This window comes from Ptiloglossa arizonensis, chromosome 6 (assembly GCF_051014685.1).
Source record: "Ptiloglossa arizonensis isolate GNS036 chromosome 6, iyPtiAriz1_principal, whole genome shotgun sequence".
Classification (NCBI taxonomy): Eukaryota; Metazoa; Arthropoda; class Insecta; order Hymenoptera; family Colletidae; genus Ptiloglossa; species Ptiloglossa arizonensis.
In genome coordinates this window covers 11,821,151-11,843,671 of record NC_135053.1, presented here as the reverse complement: position 1 = coordinate 11,843,671, position 22,521 = coordinate 11,821,151, and the positions used below count along the sequence as shown (strand labels likewise).

The 22,521-nt window shown below is 39.6% G+C and overlaps 1 protein-coding gene across 1 annotated transcript in view; it reads left to right on the top strand.

The window, feature by feature from the left end:
* LOC143148383 (uncharacterized) overlaps nucleotides 1-22,521 on the top strand; it is a 132,463-nt gene that overhangs the window by 99,873 nt on the left and 10,069 nt on the right. Inside the window, exon 6 of the mRNA XM_076314686.1 lies at nucleotides 20,343-20,455. Coding sequence (XP_076170801.1) covers nucleotides 20,343-20,455 — 113 coding nt within the window. The remainder of the gene's footprint in view (nucleotides 1-20,342; nucleotides 20,456-22,521) is intronic.

Genomic DNA, 22,521 nt, shown 5'->3' with positions numbered 1-22,521 from the left:
TGTTACGGGAGAAATGTTTCAGCTTGGTAATTTTTCGCAACGATTTACACACTTTGTTCCCCGAACGCTTTCGTTGCTTGTTAATTTAGAAAATGAGCCGTGCGGACGGTGAAACATTCCCTCCCGTTAAAATGAAAATAAAACGTGGGAAATTGTTGCGAAAAAAAGGTCACAAACTGGTAACTTTTTTTCTAATAATTTATGTACGCTCCGCTCCGCAAAACGTTTCCATTGCTTGTTAATTTAGAAAATGGACCGTAGGGACCGTGGAAACATTTTCGTCCGTTGAAAAACCGAAAATAAAAGCGTGGAATATCGTCACGAGAAAGGTCACAACCCGGTGATTCTTTTCGAACAATTTCTGTACACTTTTGCCACGCGAACGTTTCCGTTGCTTGTTAATTTAGATGATGAATCGTACACTTTCATCCTTGAAATAAAAACGAAACGAAATTACGAACAAAATTTCCAACCTGTTCATTTTTTCCAACAATCTCGGGTGCACTCGAACCACTGTGTCAAAGATTATCGACGCATCTTTCGAGTTTCCTCGAGGAATTTTTCCCGGACGTGCACAAGACCATGTGACCCACTCGAATCCACGGTTCGACAAATCTTACAACTTCGTTCAACTTTCGACGACTTTTAAAACCGTTCCGTGAAACGTTCTCGGGTCTCGGATTCCGGCGAAGCAATCGCAGTAAAAATACGAATTGTGGCGCGACGTGGATGAAATCCTGGCGAAGCAGCGAGGCGTATAACAGGAGATCAGGTCTCGTCTCTGTTCCCGCATGTTCGTGCCATGGTCGCGTTTTCACGTGGCTGTCCACGTGTCCTCGTAGTCGTCGTCGTCGTCGTCTTCGTCGTCTTCGTCGTCTTCGTCTTCTATTTCTCCTCTTCTCCGCACCTCCTTGAACTGGGCTCGCTCCTTTCCCAGGGTTCGACCGCAACCGTCTTGTTTTGTAATATTCCGGTATTTTGGAATGTCATTGAGTTACTCAAGCATTCGAGATACCGAAAGCGGCAACGCGATCTCGAAGCTGAATCGCGGACGGATTTTCAGTTCGATTTTCCAGCGTTTGATCAACGTTTCGACGATAACCCCGAATACGGGGGCAAAGGAACCGTTTATCGCTATCTACTGTCACTCGGTTAAAATACCGAATATAGTTTGGAGAATTATACACAAAGGAATTCAACGTACAATTACGAGTGAGATTAATGCGATAAAAAAGGTAATTGTTAGTTTCTTCTGACATTAATTTTGTACAGATTGATAGAAATTTCAAATCGTGAAGTATGATTTCTTTATTAATGAAAGAGAGAAGGAAGTGATAAAGAAGAAGTCGTATTTATAATATTTAAGTTATCGACAGAATGATATATTATTATTTAGGTCTCTTTCTCGTTAAACGCTATGGTTAAATTAACGAATTTATATAGAATAATAGAGATTTTGAATGTCAGGCAAATTTTTTGAGCAAATTATACCGAATAATAATAAATAAGAAAAAAGGCGTATGCTTTTGAACGATAAATAACAGAATTATGGAATAATGTCACAGTCGATCCTTAAAATGTTGGTAATTGAAACTTCTACCCTATAATATGTCCCAGACGTTGCAGAACCTTTGAGAAAATCAACTCTTTGACTCTAATTGTGAGAAATTTGATTTATTATACCGTACTGTTATTAAAGGGAACGTCGGTAGTAAGATTTACGAAACAAAAATTTACGAAAAAAATGAAGAGCTTTATTATCATTTTCTCTACGAATACCTACAAAGACGAATTTGTCAAGGATATTCAAAACCCTTGACCCTTAAACGCATAATTTTTATCGAAAATATCAAATAAAATCGAAAAAGATTATTTTGCTCGTGACATTAAGGTGATATTGGCTTGGAAATACCTCAAAATTAACAAAAACGTGTATCCTAAAAATGGAAAAAATATAAATATAAAAATATATAAAATCTCGATCGATTTTTTCGAAAATCAGTGTGCTCCGAAATATTAGAATAATGAAAATTATCGGGTTGCACGGAAAATCATTTCGTTTTCCAAAATGTAGAATATATAATTTAATAAAATGTTTATACACTCCAAAAACATCGTGTTTCATTTTCACCAAAAAAAAAAACAACGAAATTACTTTTCGAACAATTTAATATCTTCGAAAAACTTTCATTCTAACAGTGGCTCGTAACTCAGAGGGCATCCGTACGGATATAAGGCCTAGGGATATGGAATGCGCAGACAATCTGGCTAATTCAATTGGTTAGGGCAATCGTTCGGAAAACGAAAGATGTTGGCTTGGAATTCCGGTCCAATAAAGCGTATGATCGATTCTTGTGTTCCCTATGCTAATATCACCGATATACGATACATTCGTGTACATGTTAAGTCGTTCGTCTCGGTATCCTGAAATTCGAGTCATTTCGCAGAACCAAGAATTTAACCCTGGTTACTTCTCCCATGGAATTACTTCTCGACATTATTTAAAAAAATTCAAACTATCGTTTCGTATTAAAGAAATTTCAATTCTTCCTTCTAGCAAAGGTGGTCGTACCTTCTTAATATTTCGTCCCACTCAATATTAAACTACCTCTACTGTATAAAATATCAAACTAAGGGAATATTTCTCCCACGTCTTCGACAAGTTCGTAAGTTTCAGATTCACTCTGGATAAGTGTCCTAATACTTCCAGATGGGGGTGTACATTGGACGATTCGAAGTTTCCAACAGTCTGATCGAGAAAGAATCGGATCGGGAGATATCTATTGGATTGGTCGGGAAACAGCAAGTTTTGCACATCGGTATCGCGGGGATCCAGACGTAGAACAAGTCCCGAGGACGTTCTTTCTTCTTCGCGTTCCTTCGTTCCTCGATCCTGTCCAACGGTGTCTATCTCTCGTCGTTCGTCGTGCAAAACGCGCGCCAGAAGCTTGCCATTCCGCTTAGTCGAGCGCGCGAGGAATACACGACGCCGGAATGGAATAAACGCTCGGTCCCCGGAGACGCCGCGACGAGCCATAAAATGATATCGAATTTGAGATACGCGCGGTGACGGAGACGCGGGATCGGGTTTCTGATAAACGCGAGCCTTGTGTTTGCGATTGTCGCGTATCGATAATATCACCCGCCGAAAGAATTTATACGAACGAGTCGCGAGAATAAATCGACTCTGGGAAAGGACCGCGAAACAAGTCGGTGTTAAATTACCGCCGAGTTTCTCAATTCTTTATTTTTTTTTTTTTTTGACGATGACAGTCGAGCAAATGGAAAATAAATAACACGGAAAAATTGTCCAGGAATTACCTGAACACATCGCGGAAAGTTTTGCACGAAATTTTAGAAATTTCAAGTAACTATGAAAATTGATAATCCTACTGATTATTCTCGATACGCGTCCTACAGAAAACCAAATATCTTCGGAATTTTATACGAGAGACTATCCTACGTGACTTAGTTCAAATTTAACTTCAAGTGACTATCTTTTTCCAATATTGAAAGAATTTTCAGAAGATGGTCACTTTGTAGGAAATAATGATTTTTATTTCAAAATAAACGATCCTAATAACATTCGTCGAACATCGACCCGATGAATTTGGGAGCGCGATTCCCTTCGACGTGAAACAGGAAATCTCTAACCGACATGTCGAACAAACGAGATAAATCTCAACCGATCTGCGCAATCGAACGAATGGAAAATGAATAATACGAAAAATTCGCGATTTCTGGACCTACGTATCTAATATTCGTTGAAAATCGACGGGATGAATTTTCTGAAGCGCGATTCCCTTCGACGCGTAACAGGAAATCTTAACCGACATACACTCCAGACTCCTAAATTAGAAATTAATTACATATAGCGATCGCTCCAGCCATTATTATCCGTTAATAACAGCCACGCTGTAATTACAGCTCTCGCGAGTGGAATAGTTATCGGAACAACGTGTACGAGAATACCGATTCCGAGCCGACTTTGGTTGTTACGTGTTGCCGTATAACAATGCGAAGCGCATAGCGGATTCGGTTGTAAGGCAATACCGAGAAAACAATTCACCCAGAACACGCCGAAAGAGACACACCCCCTTAGATTCTACAAACTCTAATTACCAAGTTGCTCCGGGCATAACATATGTTACAATTTATACCGTTCGTGGTTACGCGAGCGTAATCAACTTGATGCTTCGAATCGGTTATCCGCGTACCGGTTAAAAATAATCCTCGATTTATGGGGACCTCGCGATCCGCGAATCGTTCGAGATTTCATCGCTCGAGTTAACGACCTTTAATTCCGTCTCGACTTGGTTACCGATAATCGGGGAAACTCCAGAGATAAATTACTGAAAATTAATCTTCGAACGCGCGAACTTACAGAAACGTTACGTATTTATTTTTCACTTACGGTTCCCGCTTGCGGTTATTTTTATCAAATTTAATCTATCTACCAATCGGTATCTAACTGCAACGAGCAGAATCATTGTTTTCAATCTTACTTGTAATTTTCGAAAAACAATTGATATGTTAAAATTAAAAATGAACGCAAGGAACGTTTAGTTCGGTTATACTCTGCTTTCGAAATTTAATCGAGAAAAATGTAATGCGATGTACAGACTGTTACGTGTATTCGTTTCGAACGGAGACAACTTTTGAGAATGAAAATTTTCTTATTCGAACGTATTGAAATCGACATTGAACGAGTTTCGGAAAATAAACCGACTTCTACGAATTAATTTATTTTCCTAGGATAGAATTTAACTCGAAGAAAAGTACGCTCGTAAAATGACGATACATGGTTAAATTGTTGACTTTAAAATATCACGTGTCACGTGAATCGTTATCAGGTACGAAAAGATCGATGCGAGTATTAACCGAGGCGTGGAAGCATTTTGGGAATATATCAGTATTTCGAGAAATAAAAATGTCTCCGGTCCGTTTGCGAAACTCCTGGACAAATTGTCCTTTTCGTAATTTTTCTTTTTTTTTTTTTTTTTGCACATCACGCGTAATTGTCCATTTGTTCCCCCGAAAGGAAGTTTAATTATCCTGTCTCGCGCGAAAGGTCACCACGGATTGACGCGCAAAGGCGCCTGGTGTTTGTGCCGGCACGAAGTAAACACGACAGAGAAAGTTTAAGAACCGGTTAACCGCGTCCCTCGGCGAGGTTCTCTTACGTGAAATAATAAAAGGGAATCGGTGGAACTGGCTGCTCGATAATTTCAAGTTCCCCGAACAATCCGTACACCTCCGTGTAATCGAGTTACGTCCTCTAATATCTGCCGGCAAGAACTGAATCGAGAGAGTCGGAGCAATAAAACCTTCTTGCGAGATCGTTGCACCGATATGTCAGTAGATCGAGGACCTCGATATTTGCGATCCCTTTTTACACGAAGTCGAATTAACATAAAACTAGAGGAACGGTGTTCCCGAATGCATAAAATATTTTATACGAAGCGTTCGAGAACTGGTGTGTAAATAGAAAGTTATATGGACGATGCTACGTACATATAAAAGGAACAGTGTTCCCGATAAATGAATCGTTCACGAAGTATTCTAGCTTTCAATTTTGCAAGCCGGGTGTTGGTACGTTTACGTGTATCGCGATACAGGTGACACCTCGTGAATTTTTCACTCGTTTCTAATCAATTTCTATACGAGTATTCATTTATCCATTTTGTTTCTACTTTCTTCGGTGCTGAGATTCGCGTCTAATAGTCCAACGCTGTACAAAAATGACACTTTCTGAACGATCTTGAATCGATTTTCATAGTAAAAAATGTACTTTTCGTACTCGTTCGAACAGAACTACACCTCCTTGGTCTCTTCTTATATGTAATGAATAAACTCCATTTAAATAACAAGGTAAAAGACAGGTATAATACACGACCAAAAAGGCTGAAAAAAAGAAAACATTCAATGAATCTATCCACCGCGATAACGAACCATTAATGATCAGAAATTGAACGGGATGAACGATTTCTCGCGTAATTGAATGAGTGGACTTGTGCATGGGTTGGGGATGAATCGTTGTAAATAGTTTGTAACGTCGATAAAGAGAAAATGTAACCAACAGGAGTGATTTGGAAAAGAGAAGCACTTGTTCGATGAGACTTGCGAGCTGAAAATCACTTTACTCGGAACTGTTCGTTTCTTTTTACGAATTCCAAGTGCGCAGCCGCAGTTCTGCAACATCCTGTACAGGTAGCCTATTTTGTTTCCATTTCGCGTTAAATTCGTTCGGTGTTCTCGATCGCGCGAAGCTGTTTCTGAAAGCAGATGGAACGATATTGTTCGGGCAGGCCTGTGCACTCCACTTAACCGTAAGTTTGAAGTTCGTCTTTCGAGTTTCCTGAATAATCCTCTGCACGTCGAAAGAATTTTCAAGCCGCCGTAAAAAGCCCGTGGCCCTTTCAAAGCTCGCACTTCTGCGGGAGAATGTTTCCGGTGGAGTTGTCAGATTAAATTTTCCACGCTATGCATCTTCCAGGATGCACTCCTGCGCCCTAGTTCCACGAGGAATTGAGATAAATAGGTGGATAAACACCTTCGCGCTGAAAGTAACCTTTGCTAATTAAGCGGCCGGATAAGGAGATCCTAATCTCGTAATCGGAAAGAATCAACTTGACTCTCGACTCGACGAACGACCACCGATTTATCAAAATGTATCACAATTTGCGCTTTCGTTCCGTTTTTTATTTTTTTTTTTTTTTTATTTTTTTACGACGCTGTGAAAAATTACGATAACACGAACGTGTGTATCCGTAAATATGAGACAGAACTGCTCAAATTATTCTCGTAAATATTGCACCGTGCAATCCCTACTGTATAATTTCCAATTTCCATAAAGAACTCGAACGAGTCGTGCTCCGTTATTTCATAGAAATTACGGCGTATGTAATAGAGCGCTATACACAGCGAACGTATATTTGTCATCGTTAATATTTTCTTCTTTATAAAGTGTTTCGTTGTTGATCGATCGTTCCTTGAGTAGCGGAAGGGAACAATTCCGGCGAACAAAGTCGGTGAAACAATTTATCGAGACGTTTACCTCGAAAACGCGACGTGGTGTGGAAATTGGATAAATAAGAAAGCAAAATTGTCAATCGTTATCGCGGAAACTGACTCATCGTAGTATTTTCTAGCCATGTGATACAGCGTGGAATTTTTATTCGCAAACTTTGATCTTTCACAAAAATTGAGTAAAAATATTGACAACTTCCAAATCGACTTTAAAATCCAATCGATGGTAGAACGGTAGAACGTATTAAGAAAATACGATGAAAGATTTTAAAATTAGAATAACATCTCAAAATGATCTATCGAATCGTTTGATTCGACGTTTTAGAAAATAGAAATCAAACGAACGGTTTATCATTGAGATAAACTTTTAGCCGTATCTCCGTGTACGCAGTAGTTATTCCGTTATTTATGTTACCGTTTACAATCTGTTTAGATTTTATACTCTCAATACGAGCGATTATGGCGCTAACATTTCATCCTTCGCCATCAGGCCGTCATTGTAATCAGCCACAAATTTGGTTAATCATTGCTCATAAAATTATAGGCCGGTCGATTGGACGCGTTCCAAATAGCTGGCAGGCGAGTTGGATTTGCGAGACGATACCTAATCAGTGCGCTGAAATCGATGTATGCACGCGACGTTTTATAACGCCGCCACTAATTATGTAAATTATTTGAAAACCGAAATGTATTTACGCGGTAACAACCGTTCCGCCCGTGTATTGTTTGAAGATACCGATATTTAATTACAAAAGCGTGTTCAATCACTTAACGACTACCGTTAATTAACAATTCAATATCACTTGAACGATTTGACCTTACGGTTGGGCGTGATTCGCATTGAATTATTAATAATTACTTATTTATAGCGACCTCCACCTCCGGCCGTGGTATCAAAGCGAATAAATACGTATCCTGAAACGCGAACAAAACCATCGTGCCTTTAGATTGCGTCTGGTTACCGAATACATAATAAACGTTATCGCGACAACCGAGCGTTAATAAAAAGGACCCGTCGATTGAACATTTAACGCGCCATTATTTAAAATATCACCGGTTGCGACATGGGGCGCCATTGTTAGCCCGAATCACCGTAATATATGTCCGTGTTAATATTTACACTCGAAATCTGGTTTCGTCTCGCGTTTCGTCCAGCTTTTAAATCGTATCGATAGAGTTTTAAAAATATTAAAAGAGACGCGATCGAGAGGCGAAGGAAATATTCCTCGACTCTTGTCCATGGATTGCGCGACAACGTCGATAACGTCACTCTTGACTACGACATCGCTTTATCGACAGAATTTCCATTATTTTCAATGAAAATTCTTCATCGATCCGCGAGCCTTTCTATTTCCACCGGAGGATTTAAATCTCCATCCGGTTTCGTTCGGACATTTGTTTCGTTTACGCTTTTGGTCCTCGAGACGTACCGTACACAGTTACGAATTCGATTTCTCTACCGTTTGCTGTCGCTTTACCGGGGAAATGTCGATGACTGAACAATTTCAGAGGCTTCGTATTCGAAACGACGAAAGATAGAATGGTACGAAACTTTTGAACGATCTTGAGCTTAACCGTGGAAATGGGTCACGTTTGACACATTGTACATCAAGAATCAACGTTTTTGTGAAAATTTCATCCACACACATTGATCTACATTTTCCACTGATTTTTTGTTATATTATTAATCAATGATTCAGAGAAAAGTATCACATATTTATAAAGTATAAATACACGAGTTTGTTGCAAAAACGTAAGATTTATTTAGAAAGAACATCATTGTATCATTTTCTGCGTATACTCACGATTCGCACACAATATTTTTAACAAAATTTACTGTGCAGAATTTACATACATATCGTATCCATACTTTGCATAGCGAATCATATTTGTTATCGTCTTCTATGCTCGTATAACACCTTGATCTGTTTTTGAAATACCCTATTAACAAATACCACGACTTACGATTGACCCATCTTCGTTTACCAACGATTAGAATAATCTCTTGCTCAAAGTCTTTGTGTAAAAAGATTCCCAAATCTGTAATAATTCGTGTTTTTAGCTTAATAATATAACAAAGAGAGAGAAATTTAGAGGAACATCTAGTTCGATCCATCATAATAGCTTTAATTATAGAGAAACAATATAACGACACGATGGGTCGACAAAGACCCGAGAACGCAACCAAATTAAATTACAGAAAATTATCAACAGAAGAAAAGGCTACACATCGATGTTTTGTCGATTTCTATGCAATTTGGACGATTATTGGAGAGAGTCAGCGAACAACGATACCTACGATTAGAGTATCGCCAATCAATAACGGTCAACGTTTTTGTTTACACGAATATTATACATATTTTGGCTAACAAAGCGTTCTATATAACGGACGTGTCGACGCTGAAACGATTGCTTTTAAGGCCAGTAATGGCCGGCTGCGGATTTGTAAATTCACGCGATGGATTTCGGTCTGTCGCATTGTGAACGCTGCATTGTGCGAACAACACGATCACCTATTGCTGACTACGAAATCCCACAGCTTATTGGCCCCGCTTCGTTAATGACATCGTCTAATTTTTACCTCGTGAGTTCGACTGCCAAATAAATCGATGTAAACGAGCTTTATCCGTTTCCAAAGCATGGAATCCGACGTTCGACAAATTCGGTACATTCGTTGGAACGAAAAAGAAACAAGAGCAAAGTGATACCACGTACCAACTTCGGTGTATCATCGTATTTCAAACAGTTCGAAGCGTAATGTGATCTACGTTGAAATACAAAATAAGACCTACGAGAAACGATAAGGTCGAAAATAACGAGATTGACAATCTGCTTAAATTCGTTAAAGAAACGAAGATCGATTATTATAATAATGCTTCGAAGTTTCCGTCGCTAATAACCAAGGATGCGACGTTAATTTATGTTTGAAAAAAAAAAGAATGAACGAACCACCTTATTTCAAACCGTTCGAAGTAAAACGCGATGCGCGTTAAATACAAAATAAGACCTACGCGAAAGATAAGGTCGGAAATAATGAGATCCATAACCTGCTTACAATCGTTATAGTAACGAAGATCAAATAATATAATACTTCGAAGTTTCCATCGCTAATAACCGAGGAGTTGATGCGACGTTAATTTATGTTTAAAAAAAAATGAATCACCTTATTTTAAACTGTTCGAAGTATAACGTGATCCACGTTAAATACAAAATAAAATAACGCGAAAAGATAACATCGAGAATAATGACATCCACGATCTGCTTAAATTCATTAAAGCAACAAATATCGAATAATACAATAATGCCTCGACGTCCTCGTTCGGCTCTCTTTTTCTTGGTTTTGAAATCGGAGAATAAATAGAAGTGCTTCCAGTTTACATAAATCTTATAGAATACGTACAAATTTCCTATATATACATGTAGGAATATTGCGAGGTCATAATCTAGAGTCGACAATATATTTCAAACAAATAAAATAAAAGGGAAATTAATAATGAGTATTCCAATACTACTCACTGCACTCTGTGCGTTACGTTGTCCCTACATTTGCCCTAAATTCTCCACACACACTCTCATCCTGTATAGACATGTAGGAATATTGCGAGGTTATAGTCTAGAGTTGACAATATATTTCAAACAAATAAAATAAAAGGGAAATTAATAATGAGTATTCCAATACTACTCACTGCACTCTGTGCGTTACGTTGTCCCTACATTTGCCCTAAATTCTCCACACACACACACTCATCGTACTGTAGAAAGCGTCCTTCCACCGACATGACGTAATATGCATTTCTTCGAAGTATGTACTGTGCACGACTCGCAAGAAGTCCTGCGAAACGACACGAGGCTTCGTTTCGCACTCTCACTCGGCAGTGTCGTCTCTAGAAATTGTGACGCCCGAGATAACCAAGTAGAGATCACGGAGACTGCTGTTCCTATTCTAATATAATCAAAAACTTTTCAGGTGTTGGCTGCTGTAGCGTATAATGTACTTTAAACTTTATATTTCCAATAAACTACATTTTACGGGAGACTTGCGTCTCTGTCGATGTAGTTTCCAACTGAAATTTACTACAAGAATAATATATAACGTATATTAAAAAGTATTGAATACCAGTACGTTTACATTAATTAATTTTTTAGAAAATGTGGAAGTAACTAAAAATAATCGCTAAAACTTTAGCGATACTAAACACGATATCTACTCGGCCTCTATAAGTCACTTTCTTCGAACACTCGACGCAATTAGTACGATCTCATTGGCCAATAGCTACTGACGAAAACACGCGCGAGACGAGACGCGTCACTTGCACTCTGACCAATTAGACCCGCATTCCTTCCGCGAGACTTTGTATCTGCATAGTAACGAACCACCAGAGAAACCCATTAGCATACTTTCGACGAGTGAGCACACATTCTGACAAATTATCCGAGGCAAAAAGGAAAGGTGAAACGAATGTATCGGATAATTTTCATTTATTTACAGATACTGTCCACGACCTCGCGTTCGACAATCTCACCAATTATGCAGGTGTCTCGTTACTGTCGTCGAACTTGGATAATTTCAACGCGTTGAATTTCATTCCACGGCGACTTTCTTTCGTTCGTCGTGGCGATCGATCAATCTTGAGTTTCACGCAACCATCCCTGTGTGTCTCTAGCTTTTCCTCGTTTTCCCTTTACGTCATTTTCCAACGGTATTTTCCTTCACGTAACGCGTAAACATTTCCTCCGAACGATAGAAGGTTCTATTATGTACCAATAGAAAATTTCAAGGAGTGGCGAGGAACGCACACCTGTTCGACAGCGCGTATTTCACCCGCGATAGATTATATCGAAGAAGCGAATCGCGTATCGCGCGAAACGCAGCCTGGCTACGATTTCTCTTCGGATGATTTTTCCGCGTGGAATTCACGAGATACGCACTACCCAAGGTCTGAATTAATTAGTCAACACACCTTAGGAAAATGGTTACAATCTCTTTCAGCGATTATGTTTCTGCGATGAGGCGCACGTGCTCGCGTCGCACGCTACAAACATTGTTTTGCCACGTGTAGCTACTAAGAGGAATGGTTCGAAGCTGTTTGGCTACTCGGAGAAAGCGAGCCGAGCTAATCCCGACTCGAATATTCGAACCAAGCCCAACAAAGGTATAACCTTTGTCGTTCGAATGAATCCAGTGGCTCGACAAAAATCCGACCTACATATTTGAATACTTTGGAAAGTTCGAAAGATGTACAGTCGGTTACAAGAGTCTAGATACACCTTGTAAATTTTCAACGTTACGAGAAATACGAGTTGTATTCGATAACGAAATAGGTATCAAATTTGTCGATTCAGTTTGCAAATAGTTACGAGAAAATTTATTAAATTTCTCTAAAGTTAGACAAATATCTACACAGTGTCTTACGTAAAGTGTTACAAGCTACTTTCTCAGATACTAACAAAGATACTATAGGAGAAAAAAAGAATGGTCCCCTTAGATTTCTTCTAACAGAGGTTGGTATACATTTAGAGAGCAACAGCATTTATACCACTTTCCACCTAAAGAAACCTACGTAACCTGTTTTTCAAAATTTAGTTGCACATCAAAGGATCAACCTCCTGAACCATTCAATCGAAGAATAAAACGAAGTCGATATCCTCGTTACTTTCTGAGAAACCAGCTCGGAACACTTTATTGGAATACCGTGTACAAGTATCGCAGGCAAATGAAAGTTTAACGAGACTGTTCCCAATAATTCGATCCTTCGTTTCGAATGGAAACAACCTTATCTACGGTTTTAATACCCTCCGGTTTTTCACGGTACATTGGGTAGGTGTACACGGACGATGCCGTTCACCGTGTTCCAAGAATACCACTACCGAAACGAATAAAATTTGTCGAGGCAACCGTGCCATTCGTACGGCACTAAACCGAACACAGTTTACCTCGAATAACACCGACAGCACCGACGCCCACAGCGTCGCGCGAGAAATACGCAATCTGTCCCGAAACAATCGGGGTACGCGTCACGAGCGTAACCCTAACCTCGAAATCGCGAACCGAGCGAACTGCTGCGTTGCCAAACAATCGCCGGCGGCGTTCGGTGAAATTTAATATCGCTGACCGACAATCGTGAACGCCACGATTCCGACGGATACTTGGAATCCCTCGAGAAACGCCTCGAGGGGCGAGACTACTAACGAGGAACCGCGCCGACTTTCCTGCACCGTACGAAGAAACTGTCCCGTTAATAGCGACCTCGTCGGAGAGGAGTATAATTGCAAGATTTAGATGTGACAACGAAGCCAAGGGGGAGCAACTCAGGTGAGAGAGAACAGGATATGCAGGATACACTCGAGAAAGAAGAGGAAAGGATAATTGCACGTGATGGGAATATAATGACAGCGAAGCTACAAGAGGGAAATGACTATTGAGGATTCTTTCAGTGAAACGGGAAATGGGTTGAAGGACAGTGGGAAGGATAGGAGGGAACAAGGAGGGAAATAATCGAGAGGAGAGGTAGAGGAGAATAGTTTAAAGAAAAATCACTGAAGTGTCGTGGATGAATTGTAAGTGTGATAATGAGAGAACAAAAAAGGAAACAAAGAAGAGAGTGAGGTGGAAAAGGATAGTCCAAAGGAAAGACACTAAAGTGACATAGATAAATTATAAATGGTATGTTAATGCGTTTTATAAAGAGAAAACTCTAAGATGCTCTAGCAAGGTTTGCCACAGTCCTCTCACCAGAAGACAACTCCACTTTATTCACTCTGGCCAGATCCTTCAGGAACAAAGTCTCTATTCTTCGGCAATAAGATGTCAAGTGGTTCGGTATACTCCAAACATAAATTATAAATGGTATGTTAATGCGTTTTATAAAGAGAAAGCTCTAAGATGCTCTAGCAAGGTTCTGGGACAAGTGAAGTGTGGGTTCGTCACAGTCCTCTCATCAGAAGACAACTCCACTTTATTCACTCTGGCCAAATCCTTCAGGAACAAAGTCTCTATTCTTCGGCAATAAGATGTCAAGTCGTTTGGTATACTCCAAACATACTTACCTCTGATCAGTTCTACGAGACTCGATAGCTGAAAGAGCTATCATCAGCTGTTGCTAAGACCATTTAATCTCACTTGTCCTCTTTCAAGTCTGGAAACCTGTCGTAATTTCGTCGATGGCGGACCATCTTGATCATTCGACCTAGACTTTTTTAAAAGACACGTTATCGCTAACATGCGATTAATAATAATTTCTTTAGTAACGAACAAGTAACACCTTCGGTGTACAATGCTGTTACAATTTGTCGTCTAAGACCTCGTTGCTTAGCGAGCTACAAATGAGATTTCGCTTGAATTTATCCGCAAAAGGATAAAGGAAATCTAGGGAATCGCTGTACTCGTTAACATTAATAAAAACACGGTTTAAGGAATAAAATTGCACGTAAAGCGTTCTATGGCTTTCTCGGTACAGAGACCGCGGTGTCTAAGAGATATCCGCGAAGTATTTAAGGTAAAATGAGGTAGAACATCCGCACAAGAAATTGCAACATTTGAAACTTTTTGAGCAAAAAATAAGTCCGACACAAGACGATGTTCCAGCAAGAATAAATTAACTCCAACTAACTTCTACGAATAGTCACGATTCTAAGATGATATAGAACTATCTGTGATTAATTCTACGACCTGTACATTTTGCCTTCAGACATTGTCATTCAGACATTAATGTCATTCTATTTGTATCAATCGAATCGTAACAATGTCTCGTTACAGCAATCGTGAATACGTTGATACAACGAAAGCGTTAGAAGCTTGCAATAGGAGTACAACAGTAATTACCCGATAAAAATAATTCAATTATCCACACATTTTCAAACTCGATTTTCTCGCAAACCAAACTTCGAACGGAGAAATAATATCATTCCTCCTTTTCGATACATTTCCACGCGTAGAATCCCCTCTCTCCTTACCAATACTACCATCCCTTCGACAACCCCCTGAAGATACAATGTAAAACCATCCTAAACTCAAAGAAAATGATTGTATTACGATAAATAACGACCTGGCGCGCACTTTCGTTGAAACTTCGCGCACCAGGGGTGGGAATGTTCCCCTGGGGAGTAATTTTCACAGGCTGAGAAAAAAAGTGGAGCAGGAAGTGAGAGGCGACGGTGTCTATTAAGAGATCCGTTGAATATTAATGCGAGGTGACGTATTCCGGGACCTCGTGGATCGCGTCAATGGGGGGCGTAGGACCGAGTGGGGGACGGGGACGAGCGATTAACGAAGCGATTATTAAAATATGCAGAACGACGTCCTAATTAGCTCCGGTGACGAAACCGAGAAGGCGGTTTCGCCTGCCCGCCCGGCGATCCTTGCCCTACCCCACCTGCCCTCGGTCTGCCCGCGAAGACACCACGGGCAACTTTCACGCGATGCAATTTCCTCGTATTATCGCGCTCGATTACTCCGCTCAGGCTGCGTCTAATCGCGGTGGGGTGATGTCCACTGAAAATTCAGAATTTCTGAACGGTTCACGGTCGGATTAATCACGCTAGCGGCGAAGAGATAATTGAATGGTTAATGAGCGGCGCGATCGTGTACGCCCGTTGACGGGGTCGAGCAGGAGCTTGTTAAAACGCGTGTCCTGTTTCCCGAAAATTTATCTTTCGCCTCCGGGAACGTTTTCGGATCGCGGATATCGTTTTCGAATAGACCCGCGCGATCGTGGATCGTGTGAAATTCGATTCTCGAGTTTTATGCTCCTTGAATAAAGTATGCCTCCAAGTGAGAGAAAATATCTCGCGAGGGTCGCGGGGTTAATTGACCACGAAACATTTGAGAGAATTGTTATTCCAGCGTTGTATTGATGTTCGTGTAGAACGAAATATATAAATTTAATCGAGAGAACGAACAAATTCCTTCGATTCTTATGTCGTTTACTTGGATGTTAAATACGTAGATTGAATCGCGACTACCGTGCTTCGTAGATAAGAGAAAGATTTTGGATCTTTTTCTCCTGTTTAAAGTTATTGATCATTTTACGATTTATCAATTTTTTTGTTCGTTCTTGTTCACTATGTAATTCTTCGATGCGAAAATTACGTTTCCAATGTTATTTTTGTTGAATGGGATTTTTTCAAAAGCCATTCGAAGTACTTTGAATTCATAACCAGTATTTGTAACTACATCAATTATATTGGGTTGTTCGGAAAGTTATTTCGTTTTTTTTTTTTTGGTGAAAATGAAACACGATTTTTTTTTAGAGTATATAAACATTTATACATTCTAAGAAAATCGTGTTTCAAAAAAATGAAACGACTCTCCGAACAATCCAATAGATAGAATAAACTTTTCTTATGGTTGCATCGACGCTTTTGAACAATCTGTTCTCAAGTTAAATCTCTAATTCTCTAGTTATAAGTAGATCTTTTTTTATGTTACGTTCTGATGCGTTGTCAACATTTCCGTTTCCTTTGCCATTGAATAAAATTTCTTTATGTATCGAGTAATACCTGTTTATTATTGAATAAATGGAAGAAGAGTATCACTAATAGCAAATTGAACACAGTAACATCGTGCTAAAAGTATCGCAAAAGATGTCTGTTCTCTTTCATCCGAGAGAACAATTCTTTATTCGATCTCAATCGCCACTGCTGCTTTCCTATGTCGAATAACTAATATCCTTCGACGGTATTGTTAAAATAAAGAAGAGAATCGAGAAAGATCGTGTCGAAGGACAAGGTATATCAGAAAAAACGTGATCTTAACGAGAACAAGCGCTCTCTATTAGCTTGTATTCTTTCGTCGACACAAAAGCCGACATCGGTTAACCCACGAAAGGCAAACGTTTGTACAGGCCCCTATTTTTACACATTTCTTCGTAACTGTGGTTTCCACGACTAACGGGTCACGTTGCAAAAAGAATCGTTCTTGTAAGTTTTCGTATCGTCCATAAATGAATTTTGTCATTATGTAAAATCGACCGAAGCTCGCTCGCGGATAAGTGAAATTATCGTGTTCTTTACGTAACGTTAAACATTCATAAACCAACATATCACTTTGTGATCGAGCAAGGAGCTTCGAGGCAAACGAGGAGAAATTCAGCGATCGATCGCACCTGTCTCCGAAAATTTCTCATCGAAATTGCGTAACTTCGAGCGAGCGCGCAACTTCGTAACTTCGATATTTCAACAAGTTACGCGCAACTTAGAAGCGTTTAATATCTAAGACTATATGCTATACAAAACAAACTGTTCAAACATTTATTGCATCTCAACCGTAGGAAATTATTCGCTGGATCGAATGTTGGACAAGTTTAATGCCTCTACAAATTGTACATATTCGCTTGTATGTATTTTTCACCTTAAGAATCTTTTAAAAATAATGATAGAAACAATTTGCTCTTGTTCGAAGTACGAAATAGAAAATTGCCCGCCAAATAAGACCATCGATGCTTTAGAAACTGTCAATGCGGTACAAACCTAAAATTTAAAAATAATCCTACGCATTGATTATTTCTCCAGACGCTCTATCATTCGATTACATCGAGCACGAATCTTCGTTCTTCTCGAAGCAAGTTTTGTATATTATTCATAGGTAGCGACAATCAAAGATATCTTACAATCGTGACAACTGGCTGCATACTATCGATTGTCGATCATCTTGATCGTGCAACGAGTTAGTATCACGAGCGAAGGCAACTTGTCATCGATCGCGAAAGTATTTCCACGTGCATTTCTCTGCCGCACGTAAGAATCGTAACAAGGGTCAATATTTGTCTTTCATTTCGAGAATTAATATATTTTGACGCGCGTGTTGGCACGTCGCGGACACTACACTTCCGATTTGTTAATTTTGGCAAACGGAAGTTCCACAACCGTCGTCGAAGAAAACAGAAGAGCGGAAGAAATCGAAGTTCCCTCTCGCCAGTCGCTTGGTCGTCGCGAAAAGTATTCGTGAAACTGCCCCGGATTCAAGGCGATATTATTTACGTCTTGGGGCTGCGTAGGAATCACGTTCATTTTACAGTCTATATAATCTCGAACTTTTCGTTAAGTTCCTCATTTCCATAGGCGTGTTTTATCGTCGAGAACATTAAAACTTTCGCCCTTAGCGAGAATTATGCCAGCGAAATAACGGTTGGCGAAAGTACGGCCAAAAGTGCTCCGCGAACGTGCTTTTAATAATGGAATTTTCACTTGCCCTAGCTTCGTTCTCGATTTTCCCTTCAAAAGCGTTACGCGCCCCGACGCGAAGCGGACGTCACGCGTTGACTCTTCCGCGTTGCGTAACGCGCGTATCGGTGCAACGTCACGCTGCGTTCGGATGTAACTGCACTTTTCCGAACGGTCGTCGCCGATTACGAACGGAGAAACCTATTACGTGGACTCTTAGAAAGATAACACGTGGAACACGATGATTATAAACCCGAAGAAGCATCGAACCCGACAGTCGGTGACTTCTTTCCTTCTTACGCTTTCGATGCGTTGCTGAATCGACTGCGCAACAGTTACGTATTTTAATAACTATTTTAACGCGTACACGATCCTTCGCACATCGTTCACTGCTCTCACGTGTACGTTTCTCCGCATTACCGGAAATATTAAAGCCACGAATATCTTCGAAACGGTATTAAACGTCTACGAACATTTTAGAAACACTTACTGATGTGGTACGGTTTGAAATATTTTGCTTTGCGGAGAGGTGGGAAATTTAGAAATATATCGAGTTTCCTCCTACTGCTCGCAGTTTATCATATATTCTAGATAGATATTTCTTTTTTTTTGGCCGAAGAAATTTTTCTAAAATATGAAGCTGCATATTGTTGGGAAGTCGTTTGGACAGTTCTCCTTGGTACTGAGGAACCGAGGAGTCAAATTGATTTTAAGAGAACATACGATTTTCCTGTTTTTCCTTCGAAAAATTTTTTTTTTTGACGGTTTTTATTTTCTTATCGAAGCATCTGTAAAAAAAATTGATCGTAGATACATGTAAAGAAGATTGAATCGAGAAATCAATATTGTATCGTAAATAGTAGATTAATTACACCGGTAGATTAATCGTTTCGTCGATTTTTCAGCAAATCGATTTTCTGACTTCCAATTTGTACCGATACAAAAAATCGATTATGAAACTCGGTTAAAGAACACGAAATACACGTACAAAGAGTAAATAACAGTTTCTCATCGCCACCGCTTCGAAAATGAAAGACGTCGATTGATATTTCCCCGTCAGCGACGCGTCAATATAGTATGCAACAATCTATAACGTTTCGAATACATAATATCGATTATTTGTTTCACCGAATCGTACACCGTCGCGAGTTAAATTTTAATATTTATCGCGACGCGCCTCAAGTGTCAAACGCTAATCGATCAAGCGCGTTCAACGACTAGATACATATTATAGATATTTCTGTCGTCGGTTAATCGGGCATTACACAAGCGTCTGGAATACCATAATTATTCGGTAACACGGTTATTTTATACAGTACGTACAATCTGCTTCCGTCGCCAACTTTCTCGATAGCTCGCGCGATATTAATTGAACGCGTGACACACGCGCAGGGGATTTCACAAATAATTTTAACGATGCGTCAGTCAACGATGTCGATACGTTACAAGCACTGAAAATGTGTCAGATTACTTTGATAAGCACGACATACAATGTGCACTCTATCCACACACGACAGCGCTTTTATGCAACGTATCACCGCGATGCCTTTGTCAAGTATGTTCGGATCGAACAAATTTTCAAAATTAATTTTCTTAAAGAGGACGTCTCGTATGAAAAAAAAAAAAATAATCGCGCTCCTATTTCTACTTTCCACGTTTAACTTTCCGAAGCTCTTCACGAGAGACACAAGACTTGAGAAGAAATAAGAATTCACTTACCTTTCGTAAGCAAAAATAACACCGACATCCTGACAAAGTGTCCTTCTAACATCACCTCCAGTATTCTATTTATTTTCGAATCACGCTCGACATAAAAACAAATCCTCCAAAATTAGGATAAAAAATGACACAAATGTTCTTCTGAAACCAAAATGCATGCCTATTCCACCGAATTAATTCTAATAATGATTCTCCTTTTCATCGCGTACACCAGACCCTTAACACTATCCGTTTCCCTTTATTTCTCAATAAATTGAACGTACAATACCTGTTTAAGCTCGAGTGAAAAAGTATTATAAAGTGACCTATTGTATAACTAACCCCAGTGTACCACACGAAGTAACGAAAGTTATCGATCTCTTCTTTATTTTTTAAACGAATTCTTTCGAATATCGTTCACATTATTCTCGTGTTGATTTTTTTTTTCTTCATAGATGACTGCCCAAACTGCGTGGACGAGCACAGCAGCAGCTTGGCCGCCTCAAGATGGACGATGCCGCTCTTGAAGCTTGGGGAGAAGAGATACTACCTGGGGATCTTCTTCAAGGTATAACACCTGCCAGTTACTTTGATTTATCTAGCTGTCCCGTCGACGCGACCTCCCGGACATTATCAAATTATTTCCGAGCTCGTAACTTTCCGGCTCACCGTCTCTGGCACTTTACGGTACATCGAATGCCAGACCATAGCCTGTTATCGATCTACTCGCCCGACTGTGCGAGCATCCCCTGCACGCAACGTATTACGCGATAAAGAACGCGGAAAAGTGATCTCGCCGATCGAAACCTCGAACCATCGAGGTACGTTTCGATTTTCCTTAGAGGAATCAAATTTAAATCGCATCCATCGGGTCGATAAAAGCTTGATACATTCGGTGGTCGATCTTGAAAGAAAAAGTATACATCTTTAAGTGTAGATAGTGTTTCATTGTCTATGAGAATTGTCTTTAACTTAAACTCTTCTGTTTTTTGTATATCAAATGTCTTTGAATGTCCCAAGTGTAACTCGTGTTTATAGTTTTGCGATGCAATGAGAGGAATAAAGAAGCACCCAGTTGCATCTATTTTAATAGCTTCAATTATAGGAAAACAATATACGAGTCGAAAAAGAGCCGAGAAACGCACCAACGATAAGCTTAGTAATGGATTCACCGATTGGAAGCAACGAAAAACATTCGTGTCGACAAAGTTTATACGTTTCATTCGATATACTAGTATGACGTTTATTAAATAGAACGATATTAACACAGTCTATCGCGTCGACGAAAGCTTGGTACGTCGTTCGATAGACAATTTTGCAAAGAACAAGGGTATATGTATATGTATTTGAGTGTGCACAGAGTGTTTCATTATCGGTAGGACTTGTCTTTAACAATGGATTCACCGCTTGGAAGTAACGAAAAAATTTGTGTCGACAAGGTGTTCTCGTTTCTTTACGATAGATGACGTTTATTAAGCAGAAGGTAATTATGTTTCGACACGTACCTTAACTCTCGATGGAAGGCCTCTGATGCATTTGGCAAACTCGTACAAGGTCGTTCGAACGAGCTTGCATTATCAACCGCGAGTCAGAAATAGAATTTTTACAGGCATTGATCTTGTCGAGAGGACGTACAAAGGGAAACTGCGAGATCACACTGCAGCGATATTTTTAGAATAATCCGCAAAGTTGTGCACGAAACATCGAAAGCGTTGTACGTCAATATTGTTACGGAAATCGGTTAAACGGCCTTGGAATTACTGAAGTATAAAAACAGCTACAACTCGAAAACCAATTCATTGTTAACCTCTTCGGGAATAAATGATTCAGTATCGACACGCAACGTGTATCGAATTTGCGACAACGCTGCCGTGTTGCACCGTTGGAAAATTTGTTTATAAATATTCATTCGCAATTTCAGTGATCACTCTCGTGTTGCAATATTCAAAAAATATTCAAAACTAAACTTACGTGCTAAAAAAAAATACCTACATGTCAGGATTCGTTAAGAGGTTAAAACGAATCCTAAAAGCTAAAAACTAAATTTACCTGCCAAATAAAAAAATACTTTTCCCGTCTAGGATCCCTGAAGAGATTAAAGCAAATCTTAGTAGTTAAACGCTAAACTCGATGTGCAAAAAAAAATATTTACGCGCCAAGATCCCTGAAACGGTCGAAGCAGATCCTGATAACGGAACTCGTTCCTAAGAAATATTTGGAAAATTGTAAATTTTCGGTAAAGAAAAATTCAAATTTATTCGCACACTTCGTCCACTCGGACACGTGCAATTTCATAAATATTTCATGTTTACCGTGAGACAGTATCTTCGATCAAACTATGTATAAAATTCACTCCTCCTACGAAGTATGATATAATATGTACGAAGAATAAATTGAAACGAAAAGGGAGCTACAGTTCGTACGAGTATATAGATAAAATTTCGCTGGAATAAAATCGTCGCTCAAGCGTCGCGTTGTTGGTTTGCGAAACAAAAGAAGGATCCGGAACAACGTTCGTCTCCGGTGATTCGATTACAATGAGAACGGAGACGAAGAACTGCAACGGGGGCTCTTACGAAACAGCCACTTATCGTCCGAGGAACGCTTGACGTCATTTCCACCCACCTTCGAAAG